This window comes from Gouania willdenowi, chromosome 9 (genome assembly GCF_900634775.1).
Source record: "Gouania willdenowi chromosome 9, fGouWil2.1, whole genome shotgun sequence".
NCBI classification, from domain to species: Eukaryota; Metazoa; Chordata; class Actinopteri; order Blenniiformes; family Gobiesocidae; genus Gouania; species Gouania willdenowi.
In genome coordinates, this window is record NC_041052.1 from 35,346,287 (window position 1) to 35,373,685 (window position 27,399).

The 27,399-nt window shown below is 37.4% G+C and overlaps 1 protein-coding gene across 1 annotated transcript in view; it reads right to left on the minus strand.

Annotated features, from left to right (window-relative positions):
- Positions 1–2,945: 2,945 nt before the first annotated feature.
- The window catches only part of osbp2b (oxysterol binding protein 2b), a 73,041-nt gene continuing 48,587 nt past the window's right edge, over positions 2,946–27,399 (minus strand). Inside the window, exons 4-14 of the mRNA XM_028458335.1 lie at positions 21,431–21,629; positions 19,393–19,513; positions 17,410–17,476; positions 16,507–16,659; positions 16,171–16,416; positions 15,542–15,662; positions 14,927–15,030; positions 13,641–13,736; positions 10,984–11,162; positions 10,642–10,862; positions 2,946–6,237 (exon numbers count right to left, since the gene is read on the minus strand). Coding sequence (XP_028314136.1) covers positions 6,095–6,237; positions 10,642–10,862; positions 10,984–11,162; positions 13,641–13,736; positions 14,927–15,030; positions 15,542–15,662; positions 16,171–16,416; positions 16,507–16,659; positions 17,410–17,476; positions 19,393–19,513; positions 21,431–21,629 — 1,650 coding nt within the window. The 3' untranslated portion in view covers positions 2,946–6,094. The remainder of the gene's footprint in view (positions 6,238–10,641; positions 10,863–10,983; positions 11,163–13,640; positions 13,737–14,926; positions 15,031–15,541; positions 15,663–16,170; positions 16,417–16,506; positions 16,660–17,409; positions 17,477–19,392; positions 19,514–21,430; positions 21,630–27,399) is intronic.

The following is a 27,399-nucleotide window of genomic DNA, read 5'->3' on the forward strand; positions in this document are numbered from 1 at the left end:
CTTACTGTGATTTTTTTGTGTTTCTTCACCACACATAGACACAGAAACGTTTCCAACAATATCAATAAAAGAGTTTTTACAGTGGAGATTAACGCAAACTTCTGAGCAAAAATTACAACCTTTTACATCTTTTTTGTTTTCAAAACAAATGATCTTTGATTTATTAATCTATGAGTCCTACAATATGTATTTTCCAGAGGTGAAAGTAGTGGATTACAAGTACTCACGTTACTGTAATTGAGCTGCTTTTATGGGTACTTGTACGTTTTTGAGTATATTTCTAAATCAGTAGTTTTACTTGTACTTAAGTACATTTTAAAAGAAGTAAAGTAATTCTTTACATTTCTACACCCAGCCATTACTGTGTAAATTGTGATTTTTTTTGTTTTAAAATTGATCAATAGACATTATGAAACTACAAAAAATGAAATATCCAGACAACAATCAAATGCATCACATGATCATAGCCGACCAATCAGATTAAACGTAATGCATGGCACCAAAATAACATTAAATGCTTAAGAGTAGGTTTTCTCAATTTCTCAATTTCATAAATGTAGCTATACTTAGAGCCTGAGAATGACTTTTTTTATTTTCAACTGAATTCATTGGTGTTGTTTTATTTAAAAAAAATAATTCTACATTTTGACAATTATTTTATACAGATGCCTTTATGGAAAATAACTTAAGTTGCAAATGTGCAAGATTTGTTCTCTTCCGTTTAAGTTTATACATATGTATATAAGGGAACCGTGGCAAAATTCATTATCAAAAATAAAGATGGGGGGGTTAAAGTAACTAGTAAGTTTGAGCTACTTTTTACTTGTATTTGAGTACAATGTCAATCAAGTAACAGTACTTCTACTTCAGTAGGATATATCAGTGCTCTGCACCTCTGGTCTTTATCTGATCATATAAAATCATTTTCTGCAGCATCTTTAACTACAATCTCTAAACTGGGTAGCAATGAATAAGAAGGAAATGTGTGTTATTATCATTAAACACAGACAGTATTAAAACAGTCATGGCACCCACAGATACAAAAATGATAAGCATTCAAATGAAAACGCAGAGTGAGTCAGAGTTAGGAGAGAAAAAAAAAAGATTGGGTTTCATTTGATGGAACCTCTGAGATCAGAAAGACAGGCGAGTATTCCTTACTCAGCCTTGAACTTTCCACGTGCACTTTGGTTGGTTTCTCCCCCGTTAGAGCGCGAGGAAACAACTGCAGTAGGCAACGCAATAACATCAATGAAGCAACAAATCATTGTGTGATTGCTACAGCAGTATTGATACTGTACCAGAGCCGTCAACAGGCCAAGTACTGAGGTCACATTATTTAGAAATAATCTGAATAAAACACACAATGACTTCTCTGTAATCATTGAAAATAGAATATGTATTCTAAAATATAAAACCATCTCAAACACAATATCTCAGTCAATCATTCACAAGCCTTTAAATCAATCACTATATCTTCACCTGCGACTCAACAATCAAAGCAGAAAGGATATTTAAGAAATACTACTTTACACGTTTAGGCTAATAGACTAACCTGATTCTCAAAAAGGTGAATGTTAGGAGAATTTGGGGGTGAAAGTGGAGGATCATGCTTGTTTGGGTATATATGCTTACTCAGAATATCAATGTTCCCAAGCTGATAACTTGAGCCATTCACCTATAGGTGAAGTTAGAGATTCTTGCGCAAAATAAAAATTTGAATTTCATATATAGCCGGTCTTTTGATTCGCGCCAACCACAATGTGCGTAACATATACAATAAAGCAACAATGATTAGTAACTTAATTGATAATGTTGACTACAAAAATGTCCGTCAACGCATCGTTTAATGTTGTAAATTTATGATAAAATCAGGTCAGTGGCCACTTTCTGCTTCATTTTTGCTGCAGTACCATACATGAACTGCTGGGGCAGTGTCGCTTCACTGGGCGACGGTGGCTCAGGTGGTCGAGGGGTGTCTTCTGATTGAGAGGTTGGGGTTTCAATCCCAGTCTGTGTCAAAGTGTCCTTGGGCAAGACACTGAACCCTAAGTTTCTCCCAGTGGTTGACCAGCTCAGTCTCATTAGTGTGTGAATGGGTGAATGAGTTGATATTGTAAAGCGCTTTGGGACTACTTCACTGTAGCGTTATATAAATCAAGTCCATTTACTATTTACATTGGGCTCTATTCTCACATGCGCGTAAGTCAAAAAAGCCGTGCAGTGGCTGTTTTTGGCAGCGTGCTATTCTCCCCCTGTACTTAAGTCAGTCACTGTGCGCATCCATCCTAGTTACGCACTCTGGGTGGAGCAGCCATGAAATGTGGGCGTTCCCATTCAAATCTGGCCTTACGCGCATTCTCCCGTCTGCTTAAGTTTTTTTCCTCTTACGCGCTTCTGACCCTGAAATAAGTGCAGCGCCCCGAGAAGGTGAAACATTATATTACACTAGAAGTTTGGACTCAGTTACAACTGAAGCCACACACACTCATATTATTGCAGAAAAGCCTACAGGAAAGAATCTATCCAAAGTGACACGCTGTCATGGGGGTGGGAGGAGTCACACAAGTACAGCAAAGGATTGACAATCAGAATTTCTAATATGTTCACATCTACCAGTTCTAGACGGGAAAAACAGTGTTACATTTCACTGTATTTTATCAATAACGCCAACTCCTTGTCCTGGAAGGGTGTGAGGGTTGCGTTGCGGAGCTGATCAGCTGTGTGTGTACTGCGGTGCGCGCGTCAGCTGCTGCTCAGTAAATGAAACTCTGAAAGCTCTTCTCAGAGCTTACATACTTGGGCACACCACCGCATAGTAGTTTCCATTAAAATCCTACATGTCCCATGATTCTTAGCGCTTCTCTGAAGTCCTTGTGCTCCTGGAACGTGTTTTAAAGGTGTCGCGACTATCGTAGCACGTCTGCCAGTCTCTCCTCTAAGCTTGTGTCGTCAGACTGATGAAACTATTTTAACAGTGTATAACGTAAAGCCACAGTTTGATCCACGACAAGAGTAACTAACAAGTGAAACGTTGATGACTGATGACGATGCGCTGATCATTTCTGAATACAGGAATGTAAGAAGTTAATAAAATCAGGCTTTCCACACAAACAAATGTTAATCTGGCGTTAATATGAGGGGAAAAGAGATTTTAACTGTGGCTCGGATAGAAAAATGAGTCTGATCCTCACACTGCAGTAATCTGATCAAATCAACCTGTTACATTGTTTATCAACAAAGGTGTTTCAAAATAAAAGTGCGCTTCATCATTTTGACGGATTTCAGTGACATTTACAAGCGTTGGGAAAACTCCATGTTCCGTGAGTTTTAGACAGCCCCAAAATAATGACATCATGGCCAAGTCCACCTCTTTTGCTTCAGACCACCTTCATTCAAAGGAGAATAGGCGCAGAGGAGAGGTGCGTAACTGCAGGTGCGTAAAAAAGTGCTTAAGTCCAGATGGGAGAATAGGGCCCATTGCGAAGAAGAATTGCGCAACAGAAGAACCAACCTAAAGTCTCAGAATTTTGGGAACATTTCACTGAAAACCTATACTACACACCTGAGGTAGAACTAACATCTGTGACACGAAACTAACATTGATACATACTGTTTTATGGCACTTAAAATATTTGTAAATTATGTACATTATATTTTGAATGAATTTGGGAAAACTAATGAAAACATTTGACCACTAGAGAAAAGGGGGGAGGGTAAGTTGCACTGATAAGCAGTTTGAAACTGTGAATTTGAGCATGAAAGACTTGGAATTCAGTTTGGTAACATGAATATTCAGAATCAGCGTATCAAAATTGTCTAAAACCAACACGTTCCCTGCTTTTACCCCAATTTGCCGCTAACCGCTAGCTACAGCAATCTTTTTGAGAATCAGGCCTAGTTTATAAAGAAATGTCTCCACTCTCAGGTAGGAGTCTTTAACTATAGCTACAACAAGCAGCTCCAGAGCTTAGCAAGACATTCATCTGGAAAGAAGACGATTATGTTAATCTTTACGGGGAAATAATTAACACTTCATCTTAAATGTAGCTTGACATTTCAGTGTATTGCAACAGTTTTTGTTTGAAAACCCTTAAGGGGAAAAACCTTGTTTTATAACGGTGATTAAAAAGGTTGTGTCAAACACGAGTGTTTTGCTACGTTTTGACTGACTTCTGTTAATAAAGTCGTGTTACAGATTACACTAGACACCATAATTATATCACAATTTATCAAGACTTTTTTAAAAAATTTAAAATACAATAATTTGCTTTGTAATATTCAGGAAAATGGTTTAATGTGCAAATATATTCTGGTTGTCATCAGTTCTCCGATGACAAATGTGCCAGATTTCTGCTTTCCATGCTTTTTTTTTTATCAACATGACCAGATAACCAGCCTATAAGAAGATATCACAGAACCCAAGTCACCAACATGCCAGGAACACTTTACTTTGTGTGTTTGCTTTCTGTACGCTAACGTTCAACCTTCAGTCTGAATGTAAAGATAAACTCTATTCTGTGCTGTACAGATGAGTTAAATCTCACATTAGTGGAATTACTCCTTCATTTACTTACAAAGAGTTCACACATTTAGACGTGATGGTAGAAACCATACATCAAGTCACATTTTACATTCCTAACAATAATTACTAAAAAATACTCATTGGTTTTCAAAACTTGTGGCGCACAGCTGATGGGACTCGTTCCCTTACAGTCAGTTAAAGGCAAAAGACCTAAAAACCTCAAAGGAACCTTTGGCAGCTGATCCAGATCATCATGTGTGAGCCTGGAGCAGCAGCTCAGGTGTTCCTCAGGTGTTCCTCATGGGCTACAGACGGCTGTACAGTGGAGAGCAGAGAGGAACCAGCCCCGTCTGACCTCCTCACAGGGTGCTGCAGTGTCAAAAACAGAGTCCCAGAGGAAACATCTGAGCTAGAAACCAAAGAGTGATGGAGCAGTGGAGGTGTTGGGACGACCACAGGCAGATAATGGGAGTACTGGGGGGTGGTTACTGAAGCTCGCAGAGATAAAGTGGAGTGTTTCTAAACATCAAGCACAGTGAAAAAGTTTAGAACAGAGGTGTCAAACTCATTTTAGTTCAGAGGCCAAATATGGACCAGTTTGATCTCAAATGGGCCACAGATTATAGGAATGGGGGAAAAATAACAATTTTAACATCAATTGTGCACTAGTTTATAATATGAGTCCTTGCAGGATCTTCACTTCAATAATTCTTGATTTTGTAATTTAGAAGAATTTTGTGAAATCGATAGGTGAGAAATTGCAAGATTTGTGGATTTTTTTTTGAGGGCTGATTAATTATTTCAGAAAAAAATAACACACTGAAAAAATTGTAATTGGAAAAATGCTGGTCACCGTAATCATAATTGAGTTGTAATTTAACATGGATAATTGAACACGTAATTGCAATTGAAAAATTGAATTGACCCCAACCCTGATCTAGAGACTCCAATCAACCCAACGGTCGTGTTTTTGAATGGTGGGAGGGAACACCCAACCAAGCACAGAGAGAACATGCAAACTTCACACAGAAAGGACCCAAGTGTTCATGTCGGGGCTTGAACCAAAGACCTTCTCGCTGTGAGGTGGATATGTTAACCACAACACCACCATTCTTCCTTAGTTGCACTCATTTTATTTTTTATTACGTATCCGCTAGCTAAGCTTCTTCATAGAACCATTAAGCATTTTTAAAGCTGTGGTACAAGGATGGGTGAAACATTGGAGAAGAAAGAACAAATGGATTTTCATTGATCATTGGAGGGTAACACAAATCTTTAAGACCCTCAGGGGAAAACATAAATATGTACCCATCATGTTTCGTTATTGAGGTATTCCAATGATCCAAAAGATCCTTTGTCTCACAGTAACCTCCCTCGTAGACTAAGGTTTGACGAAGTCCGTCCTCTGGTGAGACCAAACCTTCTGGTGACCATTCATCTTCTGCTTGTGTCATGGAACCCATTTCATTTCCTTACCATTCTGTGATAGAATTATAAAAAAAAAAGAAAGAGCAGGCCTGAGCAGCTCCATCCGTCTGATGAGGTCAGCTGTGATCCAGGAGATGTTAATTAAAAGATGTCTGGACACATGCTCCAGTCCTGCCGTTCCTTGGTCTCCCAGTAACCTCCCTTGTAGACAAAGTTTGTCTCCCCGGTGAGCGAGTCCCTCCTCTGGTGAAACCACACGGGCTGGTAGCCTTCATAGTCTTTACCTGAGAAAAAAAACACACTTATTAAATTCCATAATGCCACTTTTAAACGTTGAGTGGAGACGCCACATTTGTGTAATACATTTAACTCCACACAGATGCAAAATAAATAAAATAAAGGGAAGCATTCAATCATTTGGTAAATTTCCAAATGTGAACAGAAAACAAGTGGAACTGAAGTACATCAATAAAAGTCAAATGAGCCTTTATCAACAATGAAGTGAATATTTAGGAGAAACAATGCAATGGAATCAGGGTGGAAATGTCACAATCTAAACTTAGAGAGCAGCTCCTTTATTGGTTTCTTTATACATACTTAAGAAAAAGAAGAAAAAGAAGAATTAGAATTAGAAGAAGAAGAATTAGAATTAGAATTAGAAGAAGAAGAAGAATTAGAATTAGAATTAGAAGAAGAAGAAGAATTAGAATTAGAATTAGAAGAAGAAGAAGAATTAGAATTAGAATTAGAAGAAGAAGAAGAATTAGAATTAGAAGAAGAAGAAGAATTAGAATTAGAATTAGAAGAAGAAGAAGAATTAGAAGAAGAAGAAGAAGAATTAGAAGAAGAAGAAGAAGAATTAGAAGAAGAAGAAGAAGAATTAGAAGAAGAAGAAGAAGAATTAGAAGAAGAAGAAGAAGAATTAGAAGAAGAAGAAGAAGAATTAGAAGAAGAAGAAGAAGAAGAAGAAGAATTAGAAGAAGAAGAAGAAGAAGAAGAAGAAGAAGAAGAAGAAGAAGAAGAAGAATTAGAAGAATTAGAAGAAGAAGAAGAAGAAGAAGAAGAAGAAGAAGAAGAAGAAGATCTAGAAATTAGCCATTAATCTAATCTAATTGATAATCTTGCACATTTATATATTGAGTTGTTTTTTTATGTGAACTGTCCCTTTAAAAATAAAAGGTAAGGCCTTTTGTTGTAGGACTCTACAGTCTGTAGTGCCACCAGAGGCAAAACAGACTGAAGCAGTGAGAGGTTTAGAACAGAGGTCAGGTGAAAAATGGAAAGAAAATCTGAACCTAAAAACTTGAAAATCCCAGTTTGGATGAAAATAATAAAAGCAAAGTGTGGACAGGAAAGCACTCAAAAGTTGAAATTAATACAATGTGAATGTGGCTTCATTATGACACAGAACCATTTTAGCTGAAGGTAAAAAGTTAAAAACAAGGATGAGAATGAATGAATGTCACACGTGTTCACTGCAGGAAAAAACTTTTTTCTTTTTCTGGATTGTTATTTAGAAAGTCTTACATGACAGAAAGATTTCATGCAGCTCCTACACAGAAAAACACAGGGTACGGTGTGTGTGTGTGTGTGTGTGTGTGTGTGTGTGTGTGTGTGTGTGTGTGTGTGTGTGTGTGTGTGTGTGTGTGTGTGTGTGTGTGTGTGTGTGTGTGTGTGTGTGTGTGTGTGTGTCACAGCAGAGGGGTAACAGGGTCAGCCCCCACTCACCAGAGTCATAATCACACTCTGACCATCAATCGAGGGAGGAAAAAAACAGACAAATCAAGAATAGAGAAAATACAATCTAGCCTACGGAAAAACACAGTACAAGCAGAAAGACATTCAACTCTGGTCATTTGTAAATATATTCAAAAATGTATTTTCATCAATTACTAGACATTATCGGCAACCTCATTTAAACTCTAGGCATGGGGTCCAGAACCCAAGGTTGAAAAACACTGTCATAGAGGGTAACATCATCACATTGCTGAATTGCACTTTTAGATGCGGAGGTGATCGAAATAAATAAATAAATTTAAAAAAACGCACAATGAACAGAATCATAAACACAAACTGCCCATAAATTATTGAATTGTGAATGTGGTTTCAAAACTATTGTGAAAGTGATGAGTCGTGTTTTTGCTTCGTTTCATCTACATGATGACCGGGAAAATGACGTGAGGACAAACTCGTTACCGATTAGATGTAGCGACGACACAGTGTCACTCGAAGTTGCTTGAAAAGCTAAAAATGTTTAACTTTGAGTGACTTCACATTGTGCGATTAAGTCGCTCGAATTGCATGAGTCGCAGCACTTGAAGGGAAATCTCTTGACGTTGCGTCATTTACATTGATTTTAAATGTAATCTCGTCACGATCGGTGTGAACGCACCTTTACACTGATAAACCTCTTTTAAAGCAGAATGATCCAAAGTAAACTAACAGTATGTAGTGATGTAGCGCCCAAGACCACTTTTGGTCTTGAAGATTGGTCGGACTCAGGATTTTATCTGCTGTTGTTTAACTTAGATAATGTGATGATAAAGAGAAGCACTTGGAACTGTTCTTGATTAAATTATGTTGTAGTTTGACTTCAAACATTTCTAGTTACCTCACTGATTAGACATCTTTTCCCGTAACTTACAGTACGTGTCAAACATCTGACTTCTAGTCACAAATACTCTACACTACTACTCAACACTTTATAAAAAAAATTCTTGACTTAGCAGTGGCTTTTGAATAGATTTATTTTTGCAAGAACTTAGTTGGTTAGATCATTGCATGTTACCCCCACTTTTCATTGGATGCATAACTGCTGCGTAACAGCAACGGAGCTGATACGTTTCCATAAAAACGAATGTGTTAATTTCCACCACATGCGTATACAGTCCGTAAGAGCTGCGTAACTTTCCGTCATGCCATAACCCTCCCCAACAAATACATACTGTAGACCTTCTGTTTTTGACCCGACTCTGGAGCAACCACGTATAAATTCCACAAAGATAAGCTCGTGTGGGACAGGAAGTAGTGCACAAACACAGAATAAACATCCACTTTATGTTCAAAATAAAATACTCCGTGTTCAAGGCGGATCATAATTCCATCCATTTTCCGACCTAGTTGCTCATTTTTAGCTTTTTCAGCTTTCTTCATGTGCTAGGCGGGGCTACACCATAGACAGGGCAGCAGTGGATCGTATTTCACATAAAAATATTGACCTTATCCATGGTTGAATCACAATAATCTCCACAAAGGCTGAAGATCTACAGGACTGTGTGGTTCTCTTTGTTTTGACTACAACTCGCTATATGGCGCGACTACGCGTGAACTAGTGAGATCTCCTGAGTCCTTACTGTAACAGATACCCATTACAGATGGAGGCGGTGGGGATTGATAGACTGCCAATTACTCAGCAGAGACGTTAAGGAGTAGTTACGCATCCAGTGAAAATCCTGCTGTTATGCTTTGTTGTGTGAAATGCAGTCTTGAGTGTGGCGATTTGATCCTGATTTTTGCACTTGTGCTTTGAGAAAGTTGCAGATTTCTTATTTTTTTCTGTCAAAAGAATTTAAAAGAAAACTAATATTAAAGAGAGAATGCTTTATTTTCTCTGTTCAGCCATGTCATAGTTTTTTAGAATGGATTTAAATCTTCTTGGTCTTGTCTTGGTCTGAGCTCCCAAAAATCTCTGTCTTGTCTCGGTCCTGAATAGTGTTTTCTTGAGTACAACACGGCCATAACCATTGGAAATGATAAGAATCCATACTAATAAACAGTTGAATGACACCTGAACCTGAAGTTGAGATCAAAACATAATACTATGTGTATGTTTTGCTTTATTAAGATCTCTCTGGCTGTCACTATTTAAACATGTTTCATTTTACTAAATCATTTAAACTCTTCTACTGTTTGTAAATGTGTGTACTTCTCAGGGTTAGGGTCAATTATAAATGTGTCATTGATAATTGATTACAATTAAGGCATAATTATGATATTGACTGTAATTGAACAAATCTGTTGCTGTTGTAATCATAATTGAATTGAGTTCAGATTATTGACTTTGTAATTGTAATTGGCATAGACATATTTTATAAAAACTACAAAACTGTGGCTTCTGTGGCTTATACATGTATTTAACAATCAATAAAATATGTTTCATATCAAGTTCACCCACTACCTGTCAGTTCTCGTCAGGATCATTTTATCATTGAAAAATAATTTACAGACAGAAAGAAGGCTCAGACGCACACACCAAAAATATTAATACCAATATTTTCATGGATTAGGAAACCTAACAAGGTAACCAAGAGATGAAAAACAAATTAGATGAGAGATAATATTTTTCAGTGTATTTTACAACTAATTTAAGACATGGGTCAAAACTGACCCGTTATCATAAGAGATGCTAACAGAAAGCTAACACAAGATTACGTTATTTATTAAAGGCTCAGTAATTGTTATTATTTAAATTTGAACTAGTAATTGAGAACGTAATTGTAATTGACTTTCAAGGGGAGATAATAATTGTAATTGTAATTGGGAAAAACACCAGTCACCGTACTGGTAATTGAGTTGTAATTGAAGATGGATAATTGAAGATGTAATTGTAATTGACCCAAACCCTGGTACTTCTCCTGTACTGTAGTTTCATTGTCTCCTACTTTCAGCCCCACCTTTAAATCTCTTACCTTCATCCAGAGCATCAGAGGCCTCTGCGTCCCTCCTCCTCCTCACAGCTCTTTGCTTCTCTTCTAGCCTCTGCTTTTCTGAGTTGGCTTCGTCCCACCTCCCCTCCTCCATCAGCCTCTGGTCTGGTCTCAGACGGCTGTCCGTCAGTCCCACTCCATCCTCCAACTCATTCAGGGTCAGCGCCAGAGCGGAGAAGTAGTACATGTTCTCAGCATTATCCCTGACAAAATGAGAGGAAGTTAGAAGACGTCACACAGCAACGATCTCCGATCAATGACATTGATTTCCCCCACAGCGACACACTGTGTGTTTGCTTAATGACACAGATTAGTCAGACTCACGGTAGAGGGTATTTCTTCCACAGCACTTTGGGGGACAGAGTTTGATAGACAGTTTTTTGTTTTCCTTCAGATCCACCTCGACTGCTCTGCACTATCTTTGCACTTTCCATTTTATCGTCCCACGTACCAGAGAGGATGTAGTGAGCCTGGCCATTGCTGTCTGCCACTACCCCCGTCACCTTGAAAACAATAGCAAGACAATAGGACTCAGGCACACCTACACTATATCAGAATCTGAATCTTAAAAAAAGGCATATTTAATAAGAAAAAAAAGACATGAATAATCAGATAGAGTATAAACCAGAGTTGGGGTCAATTATAATTGTAATCACGTACTGTAATTGGTCATTAATTACAATTATGGCATAATATTATTATAACTGTAATGGAAAAAATATGCTGCTGTGGTAATTGTAATTGAATTTTAATTAAGTTCAGATAATTGACTTTGTAATTGTAATTGGCATTAAAATTCTATATAAAAACTGTCATTTACAATGTAATTAAACAGAAAACTTGGGAACCATGTTACAGTTCTATGACATACGTATATATAGCCCTAATTTGGTAACAATCATTAAAATATGTTTCATATCAAGTTTATTTATTAGTTCTTTTGAGAATTATTTAACCATTTAAAAAAAAAAAAAATTAAATCGAGAGCTATACTGACACAGAAAAGGCTCAGACGCCCACACCAAAAATATTAATACCTATATTTTCATGGTTAAGGAAGCTTAACAAGATAACCAAGAAATGAAAAACAAATTCGTTGACAGATAATATTTTGTATTGTAATTGACCCCAACCCTGGTTTACACCATTCAATACTGATCATAATCAGAATCTTTTTTTAATTGTCATTATGCATATGCTTTCATACACACAATAAAATTGTCGGACATCTCGACTTCCAGCAAAGAGAGAGAAAAAAGGCATTTATAGTCAGATAGAAAATCTAGACACAAAGAATGTGTGTGCAGATGCAGAGGAGTGTGTGTGTGTGTGTGTACGTGTGTCAGCAGAGGTGATATAGCTTTCACTACTCTAGGATAAAAACTATAATACTACTGTAAAACAAATCATATTAATTCAGTATAATTTGACTTGTTATATTTTTCAGCCATTACACCAAATCAATGATGCTATGACTGCACAGCAGGGGGCAGCATCACACCTGATGAGCGTAGTGAGAAATCTTCAAAAAGACTGTTTAAGGAGCCACAACTTAAAAAGACCCTAACATAAACAATCCTTTAATAATTCCAATAAATCTATAATTTAAAATTTATGTATTGAAGCGATTATATCTGGGAGTTTAGATGCAGGCCGATTTAATTCAATACTCTTTGCTGATATTGAACCAATGTCTGATATTAATATAGATGAGGACACCCATAAAACTCCTATTATCCTTGAGGTCAATTTGACCCCATTTAATGTTTATCATTTAAAAAAAAGAATAGTTAACTTTTTTTGCTTCATACTTCATGACTTTTGCTAATTTGATGGGTTCACATGATTAAGCATAAAATTATGATGATATTTTTTCAATGTGCCGAAGACATATTGGTGTTCCTCTGGGGTCAATTTGACCCTAAGCTGTTTTAGCTGTGTAGACACTTGTCTGTCTGAGTAATGAAATCTCTCTCTCTCTCTCTCTCTTGAAAATGTTCTCAAGGAAAAGGTTTACTATTAATGAGGTTTTGGAACAGCTCTTTCACAGTAAAAGTGACGTAGAGTAGAGTGAATAACCCCAAATACGTTGCAAAAAAGAAGATAAAAATAAGTAAATTGATATGTTTATCAGAGGAAGGGGGGGTCACCAACATCAATTAATATGGTTAATTCTGTGAGAGTCGTCATTGATGGTGGCACTCAAGAATAGTTAAGGGTTTCATTATCAAGGGGTTATTTATGTATTCAACAAATAAACAAAGTGCCTGACTCAAAAACTTGGTAAACCATTTTCTAAAAGTCTTTTTCTGGAGGCAAATATCCCTGGGGTCAGATTGACCCCAAAGACACAAATTGAGTATGCACCAGTAAAAAAGTAGCCACACTAAACTGAAAGATAAAGCACAGCAATTTGGCCTCAGTAATAACAAAAAACAATTAATGACACCCACTACTGTGTATGGCTGGGCGATATGGATCAAAACTCATATCTTGATAATCTTTCTCAAAATCTCGCTATACGATATAAATATTGATATTTTTAACTCAATAAAGTCTTACCAGAAAGACAGGTCTGACTTAAATTTGCTGATGTATAATGACAAACAGGCACATTTATTAACAAACAGCTGCACAATTTGTGCCACTTTTGGCTTTTTCTCCTCTGTAGTGTGTTTTTCATGTTCTGAGGAGTAGTGAAAGCAGCGACTCCTAAAGCAAGTATTTAGATACAAGCTTAAAAAAATATGTTTATCGATATAGGCGATATATTTTGAATGTCGATATATATCGCCCAGCCCTACTACGGTGTCATTAATGTGTGTTTGGGTTCTTTTGCTTAAATACACCCCAATGCCAGCAGACTTAGTGAGTGTAGAGGGAGAATTGTTTCAAAGAGCATTTGATGATTTCATAATTGTTTTTTTAATGAATGTAATAAAAAATAAATGCACACAGTTTGAAAAAGAGGAAGTATTTACCTTCCGTGGAACGTCCCTGGAGAAATAACTGTAGGGAGAGAACTTGAGCTGGCAGGTTTCCTTCGTCCTGTGGTTGGCGATCTCAATGTCTCCTGACTGCACACAGGAAGAAATGCAGCGGTAACATCACAGAGACCATTTTTAACATGTTACAAAATGATATATGTTTGCTATCCTGCTGCCAGCTTTAATAACTACATGGCTAAAGGAGCTAATTAAAACTATGGCTTTATTCTGTTATTAAGAATTTCTAATATCTCTTTGGATTTAAGGTTGTTTTTTTACCTACAAACAGATGTAGCCAAACATGCACATCATGGCATTTCTCATGATTCTTTACTGAAATAGGTTTCTGTTGAAAGTGTGGGGATTAAAAAGTATAATAGACGATAAAGGTTTGTATGTATATATGTATGTTGCCTGTGAGTGCGCTGGGCAGAAGATGAGGCCTCAGCAGTGTTTAAGTTCTCAAAGTTAAGCCTCATTTGGCTGCGTTTGTTTTGCTCCAGGGAGCAGCAGAGTGAAAACACAAAGCATAACGGTGCAAAGCAAAGCAGCTGGAACAGATTATAAAGGAAAACAGGGAAGTGTGTCGTCCTCTCTGTGCATGATTATTTTATATATCAAAACAACATAGTTAACTAGATCTTTGTTGGTCTTATTTTTAACCATAAACATATTCTGTCTCTATTGTTCGATTCCATTGGATGTACATACAACACAGTCTATATTATTTAGCACTTTCTTGTCCTACAAAGACAATTTTCCACAAGTACCTTGTTAGAGCCCGATATGTAACAACGACACAAAATGTAATGTGCCGTTCTCATTCATTTTTGAGGTCTTGCGGCCCATGTGCGATCAACACAAAATGCATCAGCGTTCTTTAGATTTAGATTTAGACAACTTTATTTATCCCAAAGAGCAATTCAGTTTTTACAGTCCACCTGACCAGTAGATCAGCCGCTAGATTGTGCACCCCTGACCTACAGGAAGGTGAAGAAACAGATAATACCAATTTTCTTTTTTTTTACATTCTTCTGTACTGTATGCTATAATTGAAGGCTGTGATTTAAAACTTGTTTTTTGCGATCAAAGCCAAAGATAAACCCTTCAATTTGGGAGCTGTTAACGCTTTGCTCTGAATCCTTTCTCTGCAGCATAAGCACAGACATCCAGCACATGGAATGAAACCTGCTGCTGAACGACTGTGACTGAAGACGCTGCTGTTTACACCAACGCGAGGCTTTGGATCGCTACAAAGAAAATGTGTGAGAATAACAAACCTGGTCGATCCACAGCTTGCCCACTATGATGTTGTGTACTGTGGATGTGACCTTTCTCCACACATAGTGGTTCCCGCTGGAGTGGAACTGCAGGTGGATGGCACCTGGAGACAAACGGTGACAAAAGGATTGCTGAAGTGAAAACACAATCTCGTGCTGCTTTTCTGAATGTAAATGACTGTGTGGACACAGGGATTTTTATCATGCTGCAGCTGAAAAATCTGTCAGAGAATGCATTCACTCTGTGTGAACAAGCAATATAACTGACCTTAAACCAGAGGATTGAGAGGATGGATTTTACCATAAACGACTCAGTGAAATGAATCAGATGAATAGCCCTGCATTGTTGGCGTGGGCCTTCACATTTCAAACCCCTCCATCTGAGCATTCGACTGATTCTTGTACATTTCTCCTTTACACTCATATTTATGTATGTGTCAAAAGGCTTATGAAACCAGACAGATTTATCCACTCATTCTTTCCTCCAGCTTTGGATTATGTTGTGGGCTGCACAGTGGGCTATAAAACTCTCAAGTGGTTCTACAATTGGCCCAACAGAGCCTTTATTTACACTATCAGTTTGTTTATTCTTCGGCTGAATGGTGGACGTCTTACCCAAAGGCATTATGGAGAGGTATTTGCCACGAAACTTGCTGGCAATTGTGATTTCCTGCCACAAGGTCCAGCCTCTTTGGGAAATCACATGATGTGCTGCTGCAGGGGGGTGATGGCTCACCTGAGTGGATGGAAGGACAAAAAAGGTTTAATGCACACGAATGCAAGCTCCTTAGCCCCGCCCCTCTAAAAGATAAAGCTGGCCGAGCCTGTAGGCTAACACAAGGGTGCGGTCCTGAAACATGGCAAGAGAAACGCAGCAAAAACGTTTAGTAAACAAGCAAGACAAGTCAAATTCTCTGATATGGGAACAGTTTGGGTTTGATGATGAAGACCTTGAGCAAAGACACATCACATGCAACAACTATTTTGTTTTGTGCAAAAGTGAACATACTTTATTATAGTGTTTGAAAGATTTTATTTATGTTTAAAAAATATATTTTACATTGTTTAGTACAAAAAATAAATAACTATGTTAACAAATAATCAACTGAATAATCGAGATTTCAATTATGACTTATTTTTCTATAATTGAACAGCCCTATTTTTAAAAGTCTACTCATGTTGGTTTCATTCTAAATCTATATAATTGCACTAAAGCACAACCTTCCTCAGCCCTAAGTTCTTACCTGCTCACATAGCGAGCGGTAACCGTACTCCTCCAGGCAATCCAGTTCGTAGGTCTCACCCAGCAGGGGGTTGAATGGTTTGGCTGTTCGGTGGACTGTGGTGGAGTAGGAGGAGACGGAAAAGGCAGCGACCAGGCACATCTGCTCCAGCGACGACTCACAGCGCGCCGCCTTGTCCAGGAGCTCGTGGTACTCCAGGTCCTCGGTGAGACGCTGCAGCATGGATAGAGGCTCGTTGAAGTTCACCTGGATGGAAAGTAGTGAAAGAGACACGCTGATAAAACTGTTTGTATTCACCTTTCAATCAGAACAAAGGCTCACTCCATGTGCTCTTACAGGCATGGGGATTTTAGAAAGTTCCTTGCCAATGCAGTTTTTCATAATGCTCCATAAATTGAGGGAGTAGTTGGGCTTGTCTGGGATGTGAGTCCGCCTCTGTCTGCGGGCTTGCAGCTCCTTCCTTGACACATCATTACAGCCTGGAGACATCTGGGATTCCACACACAGGTGGAAGAATAAAAAAGGGGGGAAAAGGTTATATTAACTTCATCAGCACATTTTCACTGCACATCAGCAGGTCCAAAGAGAGAAAAAGGTAAATATGGGGAAGGTATATATTTTTACTTTTTTCTTTGTCCTCACCTGGTTGCCTTTATGAAAAACATTGCATTGTTAAAGTAATGTACTGTATTTGTGGCTGAAATATGTTCAGATCTGCTATTGTTAAAATCTGATTGTTGCTATCTGTCAATCACAACACAATATGGATACAGCTATAACAATAAAAAAAATTAAATGTAATGACTTAGAAAATTGGGTAACACTTTACGTGAAGTTTTATACATAAGGCTGACATTATCTGTCATTAGCGAACAACACTTAATGACACCTTATTCATGCTAAACTATGACACCTTTTACTTTGGCATTTTTTCGGTTAGATGGTGGGTTCTATTGAGGTTAGGGGTTTGGGTAACAAAGAGTTAGGGTAATGAAAGACACTTTTGACAACCTTAATGACACCTTTTTCATGCTAATGACAAGTGTCATGTCATAATAATGGCAGCGTAATGTCAGCTCTTATGTATAAAACTTCAAGTAAAGTGTTACCGAAAATTGTGCTTGAAAATGTACCAGTTGTCTACTTCAAAATGAAAAATAAGTTCTAAAAATTAAAAAAAAAAAAAAAAAAAGGACAAAAGAGGTTTCATCAATGCTACGTGATAGGTCAGACACTCACTCTGTCGTATTGGTTCCAGTCACTAAACTGGCCTCCACTCGCTCCACTTAAGTTGCTCTGAGATCGTCTGAAACAAAGGAAAACACGGGATAACTAAGATTATATAGTAGAACACCAACAATAAGTCAAACACAATCCACCATCTACACATAGCTCTAATAGGCTGGAATGGGATGATGTCCAGTCAGACATAATTGTACTGGGTTGTAGACAACCCCCCACTTCTGAACCTCGTTGCACAACCCATCATACTGCTCACACTGCTTCACACCATTTACACTGATGTCCACCCCATATATCATTACATGTGACCAGTACAACACGAAACCTTGTCTACAAGACATTTAATGTTAACCTAACCACTAGGAACGAGTGTATCATAGTGGATCATGTTTTTCCTGCAGTCTGTGCCTTCTCCTCACCCTCTGCTCTCTTTTCAGATTCAGGTGTCTTGATGCTGGAGCTGGCGGTTCCTGATCAATGGCTCAAGGCTCAACTATCCTATTCTGTTTGTCCTTCTGTTCACTAACTCCAACCAGTCGAAGCGAATGACTGCCACCTCTGAACCTGGTTTTACTGGAGATTTCTTCCTATAAAAAAGGGAGTTGTTTCTTCCCACTGTCGCTAAATGCTTGTTCATGTGGATCTTGTTGGGTTCTTTCTTTCTTACTATGAACTCTATATTTTGTTAAGCGCTATATAAATAAAGTTGAACTGAATTGATAAATCACACACAGAGGTCAAATTAAGGTGCCATCCCTACTGACTAGGGCTGGGTGATGTGGACATAAAATAAAAGAAGACAAAAAGAATCTTACTGGAATTAATACACGTAAATCAAGGAAACTTCAGAGCAATCAGCAGACACCTCTGAAGAAGACTGGCAGTTGTCATTCAAAATATGTCAAGAGATCAAAGTGGATTTCCTAAGGAACAGTTGTCTGAATAAATGAAACCTTAACATATTATTAAAAAAGAAGACAAATATAATCTTGTTGAAATTATGGACCAAAACTCACAACTCCAGATTTTCTTCTCATTACCAGAAAGAGGATTCTGGTTCAAATTCACTGGTGCAAAATGCCACACAGGATTTATTTTTGTTTTTCATTTTTTATTTCATTATTACAAAGAACTTTATACATAAGAGTCAAAAACTGTCTTGCAAGCCCACAACTGACTTAATGGGATGCTGAAATGATGGCGGGTTGGAGTGAAATAAGTGTAGTAATAAGGATTCTCTAAATCTGAAGATTTTTTTTTTCAACATAGATCACTTCTGACCGTACTGTGTGTGAGCTCATATAATCTAAATGCAACACGCACGGACGAACGCATGCCGCCTTGTTAATATAGCCTGATACTGTATGTAACAACGAACGAAATGTAAAAACTGGTCAATAATGTAATAAAAGTGCTGAGCCCGAAATTGTTTTTTTATAAAACCCAAAATGTTCATTTGTGTATGATACTACTCTCTACATTAAAGCAATAAGCCCTTTAATTCATAAATCATTGACTCACTCTATGATGTAATAAAATGTGAAAAATGTTTTTGCCTGCTCCATAATGTAAGAAACAAAAGATTTTTACATCTTGGGCTTAGCATCTTGTTACATTATTGACCAGTTATTACATTTCAGGTTTTATTACATTTATTTTTATAACAATTCCGGTCTCATTACATTTCAGTTGATTGTTATATATCAGGCTCTAACAGGCCTGAAAAAGGAGCTCCTACAATATATATATATCTATACATATAATATAAAATGTCAGCCATGTTTGAGATATTTTCATGTGCTGCCGCTGAACTCAGTTGAACTCAGAGATTGAAATTCTCAACTGGGAAATGCAAAATTCCGAGTTGCCAAAAATGCAGCATTAAATGTTTCTCGTCATCTCGCTTCCTGATTGGCTGCATTTCGTTCCACGTCATAAAACACGATGTCATGAGTCGGGAGTTGTCGATCTAAGACTAACCTATGCTGTATGTTGTCACTGGTTGTTACTGTGATGAATGCTGGGGAATCCTCCATGGCATCAAAATACTCTGTATCCTCATCTTCATCACTGGCTTCTTCTTTGCGTGATCTTTCACTCCCTGCAGAGGAGAAAAACAAATCATTGAGTGCAAACGTGAAATACAAACTGAAAAACATCCAACATTAGTGGGTTCCTACACACGTTATTGGATTCCTACGATCCTGAGTTAGGAAGCGAGGAGCACATAATCAGGTAGCCATGGATGTTGATCAAGGAATGATAATGTTAGTAAATTGCCAATGTTCCTGTGAGTTAACTAGAGTGATGAAGAATCCAAAGGGTTTCCTTTACATGTTTAACTTCAAGCATTAGCAGAAGGTTTAGTGGTTCCTTGAACAACTAACAATTACATTAAAAACACACAGCCCTCTAACATCTGATATTAGTGCTTTTAAATATGCTTTTGCCACAGACAGACATTCTGATTTTACTGTAAATATGGATCAAAGTAATGGGCGTCATTTAATATTTTACAGATGTCAGAATTGCATGACTCATTTATTTCTGAGTAATAATTTGTTAGGATGTGAAAAGGGATCAAACCTTTCTCTGAGCTCCTATTTCTTTGTATAAATCACAATGAAACAAATGAAATGAATTACAGTTTAAAGATGTCAATGATGGAGAAATGGCATTTGCTCCACCAAGACTCCACTGTTGAAAGCTGCTGGCAAACATAATGTAAAGATAAAGACATAGTGTGGGCCCAATAGATCAATAAAATAAGGATCATTTGCTCGAATACAAGATGTTAAAAGATTGAATTGCCCCTCGAAAATTTGTCTTGAGCTCCACTGTAAACACTCATGGTACCATGATCATTTACACTTTAAAGGCTTGTAAGAAATGTATAACCCTATTAATAACCATACAGTAGGTCTAAATAAATATACAGTCACCTCCAAATGTATTGCAACAGCAATGTCAATTCCTTTGTTTTTGTTGTTGTATACTGAAGACATTTAGGTTTCAGTACAAAACATGACTATGAGACAAAAGTTCAGAATTCCAGCTTTTATTTCATGGTATTTACTGTACATCTAGATGTGTTAAACAACTCAGGACAGAGCACCTTTTGTTTTCTAAAAGATCAATATCTTCTGATGAACATATACAGCAACTTGATTTTTCATCTCTATGTTTAATTTTGATATTAACTGGGTAGAATATCGCAATATACCGTGATATCGTGCGATAATATATCGTGACTCACGTATCGCGATACGTATCGCATTGCAGCATCCTTGCCAATACTCACCCCTAGCCTACGTGACACACAAATATAAAACACACTTATGTGCCCCGAGTACGCGGACAAGTTGGTCCGTTTCCAGACAAGCGCGCACTGACCTCGGTGTTTGCTCGCGTCTTTACAACATCCTGTTTCGGTCGGTAAGGTAATCACAGAAAAACACACAAAAGATAACAAAAATATGATTACAAAATAATTAGAAAATGCTAAATGACAACAGAAATACATCAAATGCCTCCAAAAAACATTACAAAATTACAGAAAAATATCTTAAATGACAACTAAAACACATAAAATCAGACAAAAATGCACAAAATGACTCCAAAAACACACACAAGAGAAAAATACATATAAAGACAACCAAAATAAACCAAAATTAACAAAATTACAGAAAAATATACAAAATGATTCCAAAAACACACAAAACCCCTTGTTCTTTCCTGTATTAATACTCAGATTGGTCATTATTCTAAATGCTGACGTGAATTTTGATCACGTGGAACTCGGAGCAGACAATCACATTTTTGTGGCCCCAGCTGTGTTTAAAGTTTCTGATATACTGTACATGCACAGACGGACTGTTGTTAAACGTGAGTTGTTTGAAGCATCATTTGACCTCCACGTGTGACGGTAAATTTCCACTTTACATTGAACACAATTCAATCTAAACCTACTGACAGTTTCCGTACAGATTTAGCCTTAAACACAGAGAGTAAAGCTCACCCTTGTTGGTTGTCGGAGCACTGGGTGAGCTGGAAACCAGTGTGGGTGCTTCTCTCCACGCACGCTCCAGGCTGTTATGCTGCTTGGCCAGTTGCTCAATGGTTTCCTCTAAGTGGGTGCGCTGCTCTCGCTCATACTGCAGCACTCGCTGCCATCGCTTACTGTGAGTCTCAGCTAAGTCCAAAAAGTCTCGACACGCCTTGAAAAAACACACACAAACAAGAGAGTCAAGCCGTGATAGCAAAAGAAAAAAGTGATATACAATTGGTCTTTGAAACCGAGAGGAAGGAACAAACTACGGTAACTTCCACAATATTTGCATAAAACATTTCAGTGAGATCATCTCAGTCAACTACTGTCATAAGTTTCTACAAATAAAAATGCATTTTGATGTGCTAAGGTCCTAGAAATGAACAGACTTAGAGAATGAAGACAATGCAAGTAACCGTAATCAAGGTTAGGCCTCAGCAGTGATTAAATATGGTAATAACGTAGTTTCTTGAGTATTTTCTGGGTCATCTTACTTTGGAAAAATACCCTTGATGCACACTGAGCTGCAGTTCAAATCTCTAATGGCGAAGCAGATCATACTTGGGTCAAAAGATGGCATCATTGCTGCTTGCTTTGCGTTTAAAACCCACACAAAGAGATTACTCAAGCACTTCCTGGAGCTGAATCATGTGTCCAATAACTTTGCCTCATAGTAGCCTCACGGGTCAATGAACCCAAGTAGCTTCCATGATGGAAATGGCACGTGATGATCACAGAGAGTGAACAAGGCCTTTCTTTTTAGCTATAGATCTGCTCTGTACATAATTCCCAAAAAACCAAAGCCTCTGATTTCCAAGTGAGGATGATCTGCTGTGACTTGATTATGTTGTTAACGCATAATATTTTTAATTCTAACATCATGAAGCAACGTTGTTGTGCAGTTGAAATGACAGAAAACAGTATCTCAGTCAACAATAGGGCTGGGCAATATACCGAGATTTAAGATACAGTATATTGAGGTTTCTATTTAGGCGATATAGAAAATTACATTATTGCCCATATATTTATAGCTCATTTTGTATTAAAATACTCATGTTAGGAGTCGCTGCTTTCATTAATTCTCAGAACAGTATGAAAATTACAGTTAGATGGATTTCTGAGTGCGTTCTAACCAAGACCTTCCCCTAAACAAGCCACACTACAAAACTCACTCACACGTGCTGTCCCTTAGAGGAAAAAAAGCCAATAGTGGCATATATTGTGCAGCTGTTTCTTAATAAATGTGCCAGCGTGGCAATTTTCATCAGCAAATTTTACCTAGAATTGTCTCTCTAGGAACACTTTAAGTTAAAATATCAAGATTTATATCGTATATCGCAATTTTAAGAAGAAAAAATATCAAGTTATGAATTTTCATCCATATCGCCCAGCCCTATAACACAATATATTCAATTCTAACATCATGAAGCAATGTTGTTGTGCAGTTGGAATGACAGAAAACAGTATCTCCGTCAACAATCTACTATATACCCATGACATCAATATAATGACATGATAACCAAACATTGGTTAACTTCCACATAAGCATTTTTTTATTACTCAAGCACACAAGCAATTAAAGGATTCTGCCATAGTTCCCCTGGATACGCATTAACAACAGAATTCATAAGCACAAAAAAACTGGTGATTAAAATGCAACGCTTTGAAAGCTTCCATCAAGTTTAAAGTATCAAAAAGTATGTCCCTAATTTTAACCTTAGTGTCCTGCTTTACTATGCAATCATTTTTAATTAACCAGTCAAAGTCAAACACCAAATCTCCTCAGATATCGTCAGTTATCTGGATCAGTAATCAGTGATCATGGTACCATGATGATCATTCACACTAGCACATATGTCAAAGTCGAGACCCGTGGGCCAAGTTTGGCCCACCAGAGCATCTAGTCTGGCCCACTTTTGTTTAAAGGAGACATATGATGCTTTTAAATCCTTCCTTTTTACATATAAATCATACAGTTGTGGTCTATATAAAGCGGAACTGCAATGCTTGGGTCTGAATTCCTCATTATTATAGCTCCACAGGCCTCTTTTCTGATGTGCTTCTGACAGCAACTCGTTTTGGTGCGGTCTCTTTAAATGCAAATGAGACACTTCATACCCCGCCCCCTCTCCAGGTTGCAGAGGTGACCAAAACAGAATATAAAGATATCAACGGAGCACCTGAAGAGACTAATTTGAACTTTTCTGTACTTCTAAACACTCTAAATATACAACAAAATGCATTTAAGGGCTAGAAAAGTAGATTTAGCATGACATATCCCCTTTAAAGTAAAAAATACAGCAAAAATAGGACTTTTTGTATAATGTAAGTTGTAGATAAAATACAATGGAGGTTGCAGTACTACATTATTTACAGTTAATGTTAAATCGCAATTATTTTCCATAACCTGGAAAATTCTCACAAATTATCCAACAGAATTCTGGCAAATTATGTTGCAAATTTCCAGAAAGTTAGTTGCAAAGTCAAGGAATTTTGACCAATTGCTTAAAATTCAAGATTTTGTTTTAATTTTTCCTTTTTCCTTCACAAAAACATAATTGTTTTTGGCCTTGCCCACTTCATTTCAAACAAAACATTTCAAACAAAAGATTAATAACCATACAGTAGGTCCAAATGAATGGACACTCCCATTTTTAAAAAAAAAAACTTGATGTAATGCACAATTCGAATCTGATCCGGATGAAATCACCAACCAAGACATTAATTTTTGAAATTTCACCAATAATGAGAGATTGGGATTTTACATTTTTTAAACTGACCCATTGTGTAAGGTCTAAAATTAACCACCTAATAATGTTGTACATGCACGTTTCACTATTATAAGCAGATTATTTAACCTTTTACCAAAAAAAAACACAAGAGAACAAAGCTTTGTAGGGCCTTGTTATATAAGAAAGGCTATTGATACTGTACTTTATAACTGATGTACTGCAAAGTTATTTTGGAAAATATGTAATCTGCAGCACATTCTTATCATTTTCCCTCCACAATACAGATGTCATCATTACAGTAAATAGTTTAACCATAAATTGACAAACACAGCACCACTTAGAGGTGAAGCTTTACTCTGGTTTATGGATCTAGTAGGGTTCTCGCAGCATAGGGGGATCGCGTGGCGCAGAAAATGTTGAAACACACACATTAGAGCTTTAATTGAGCCAAAAAAGAAGACGCAGCCCAAACCCTGTAGGACCAGAATGAAGCCAATGTCTCTTTAAGCCTGAACACGTTTCAACTCGACAGTGTTCACATCCGTGCGCGTGCATGTACAATGATCAGTTGCAAGTTTTAGAAACATGACGAGCAGCCTCATGTGCGCTACGTCTGGTTGAAGCCCTGTTTATATTGGACGGTGCACACAGGCAGCATTGGGGGCAGCTATAGAGCTGCAGAGGTCCTCAGGCAAAGACGAGAGCATCCGAGCAAATTGCCTGCATTAAATAGAGGGTGCGGCTGATATATGCGTTTCTCGGTTATTCAGATTAAAAAGAGAGTTTAAACAACCCGTACACGCCTGGAAGTCTCTCATGTGTCCAAGTGTGCAACAATTATTATGACGGTGCCGATTAAAAAAAAGAAGAAAACAACAGAAAATCCCCCCTACGCTGCAGAAAACTGAACATAAGGGGCGCTGTCGAGAGCAAAATTACAAAATCGGGGGCCCCAACACTCAACAGCGCTGGTGAGAACACCGTCTAGTCAGATTCAGGTGTTTTTCCGTTTTTCTAGAGTGCATGGGTTTCATTTTCTGAGTGTTAGCACAATAACTGGAATCTGTTGAGGATGTATCTATGTACCTTTTTGTACACCCTAAACTGAAAGCCCAATCAGGTTTTGTGTAAAAAAATTCTACGCTGAATAAGTGAAGCAGCATGACTTCATATTTAAAGATAGTACACTAAATATTTTTACAATGAGAAGAAATTAAACTCTGCTAAAACCATCTCCAATCAATCTCTTACCTTATCCAGTCCTGCACAAAGTCTCTAAACATCAGAGGCTGAGCTCAGGCTTAAATATCACTGGAGCATGTGACGTTGTGGTCCACTTCCATGGATACAGTCATTATTATGAAACTCGTGCGCCCACTCACAAACGTAGGACACTTCCACTTTTTAAAATGCTGACCCTTCAGTACAAGTGCAGACTGCATGTCACATGTGATTTCCGGTGTTGAAAGGATGGGGCTGATGAAGGCTTAAAAATACGGCGACCAGAAAAGAAAAGCTGGTATTTCTTGATGTTACTTTTGAATAGAAATCAATTGGTTGTGTTGGTTTAGCGGGTTGAGTCCTGGTAAAGCTACCGAGTGAAGCCTCAGGTTAAATGTGTACATGTGATCAAAAGCAATGTGCTGCTGGTGTCAAAAGCACATTTGAGAAAGGTTATCGGTGAATGAACTGGAGTGAGACCCTCTCCCCAAGCTGGGCTAAGGTCACCTAGAGCAGTGTTTATCAAATGGGGGTTCGTGTACCCCTAGGGGTATGCGATGGCACTACACGGGGTACTCGAGAGAGAGAGTGAGTGAGAGAGTGTGTGAAAGCATTCAAAATATGGGGTTTTATGTTTATTTTTAGTTAAAAATGATAATCACACTGATTAACAGCAATGAGAACAAAAACTCACAAAATAACATAAAGCTATACTGAATAATAAAAAGCACAGACAAACAACAAAACACACAAAATGACACCAAAAACATACACACTAAGAGAGAAACGTTTGAAAAAAAAAAAACATGTACTATTACCATCAACACACAAAACAACAAAAACACAAAATGAATGAAAGGAAAAATATACAAGATCACTACAAAATACACAAAAATAACAGAGAAACAGCCAAAACGACACCAAAAACACACACACAGAGAGAATAATTTCAATAATACCTACAAGACACAAAAACACACAAAATAAGAGAAAAATATACTGAATAATAAAAAGAAGAGACAAACAACAACAAAATACATAAAATGAGGATGGAAATAATCTTGATTAGAACATGAACTGTAAACACAAGGCTTAGTCTTGGTCCCACATCAGGAAGGAGATGACTGTAAATGATAAAAACTATAGAAATAATTATATTCACTAAATACCATTTCATTCCACTTATTTACAAAATAAGATTCTTTAAAATGTGTGTTATCACTCATTTATTCCATCATTATGCACTTAGTGGTTTTTCCACCAAATTCTGAGCACAATGTGCTAGTTGGAAAAAGGGGGTACTTAAGCCAAAAAAGTTTGAGGACCACTGACCTGAAGCAAGAACTTTAATCTTTTCATTATGACCTCATAAATAGCCCCGTTTCTCTGCTACATGTTTAAGCACTGGCAAAGCATGAATCCACCTCAACCTAAAGTTCACTGATTTGCAACCAGAACATTTTGAAACTACTGGATAGAAAATCTGAGAATATGAACTAATGTGTTCTGTCTCTAGGGCTGGGCGATATGAACCAAACTTCATATCTTGATATTTTTTTCTAAAAAATGGGGATATACAATATAAACCTTGATATTTTTAACTCAAAACAGCAGTGTTTTTCAACCTTGTTGCCTGGAATTCAAATGGGGTTGCATGAAAATGAAGTTATTATTTTTTTTCAAAATTAAAACACCACACACAATCTCAAACAACTGTATTCTATACTTCCACCAGAAGTGTAAAGAGTACTGATATATCCTACTCAAGTAGAAGTACTGTTACTTGATTGAAATTGTACTTGAGTACAAGTACAAGTAAGTCATACATAAAATACTCAAGTACAAGTAAAAAGTAGCTCAATTTAAAAATAAATAATCAGGCTCTAAGTATAGCAACATTTATGAACTCTAAAACTGAGAAAATAACCTCTATTCATTGCTGTTCATTTACGTTTAATCTGATTGGTCGATTACGATGTGATGCAT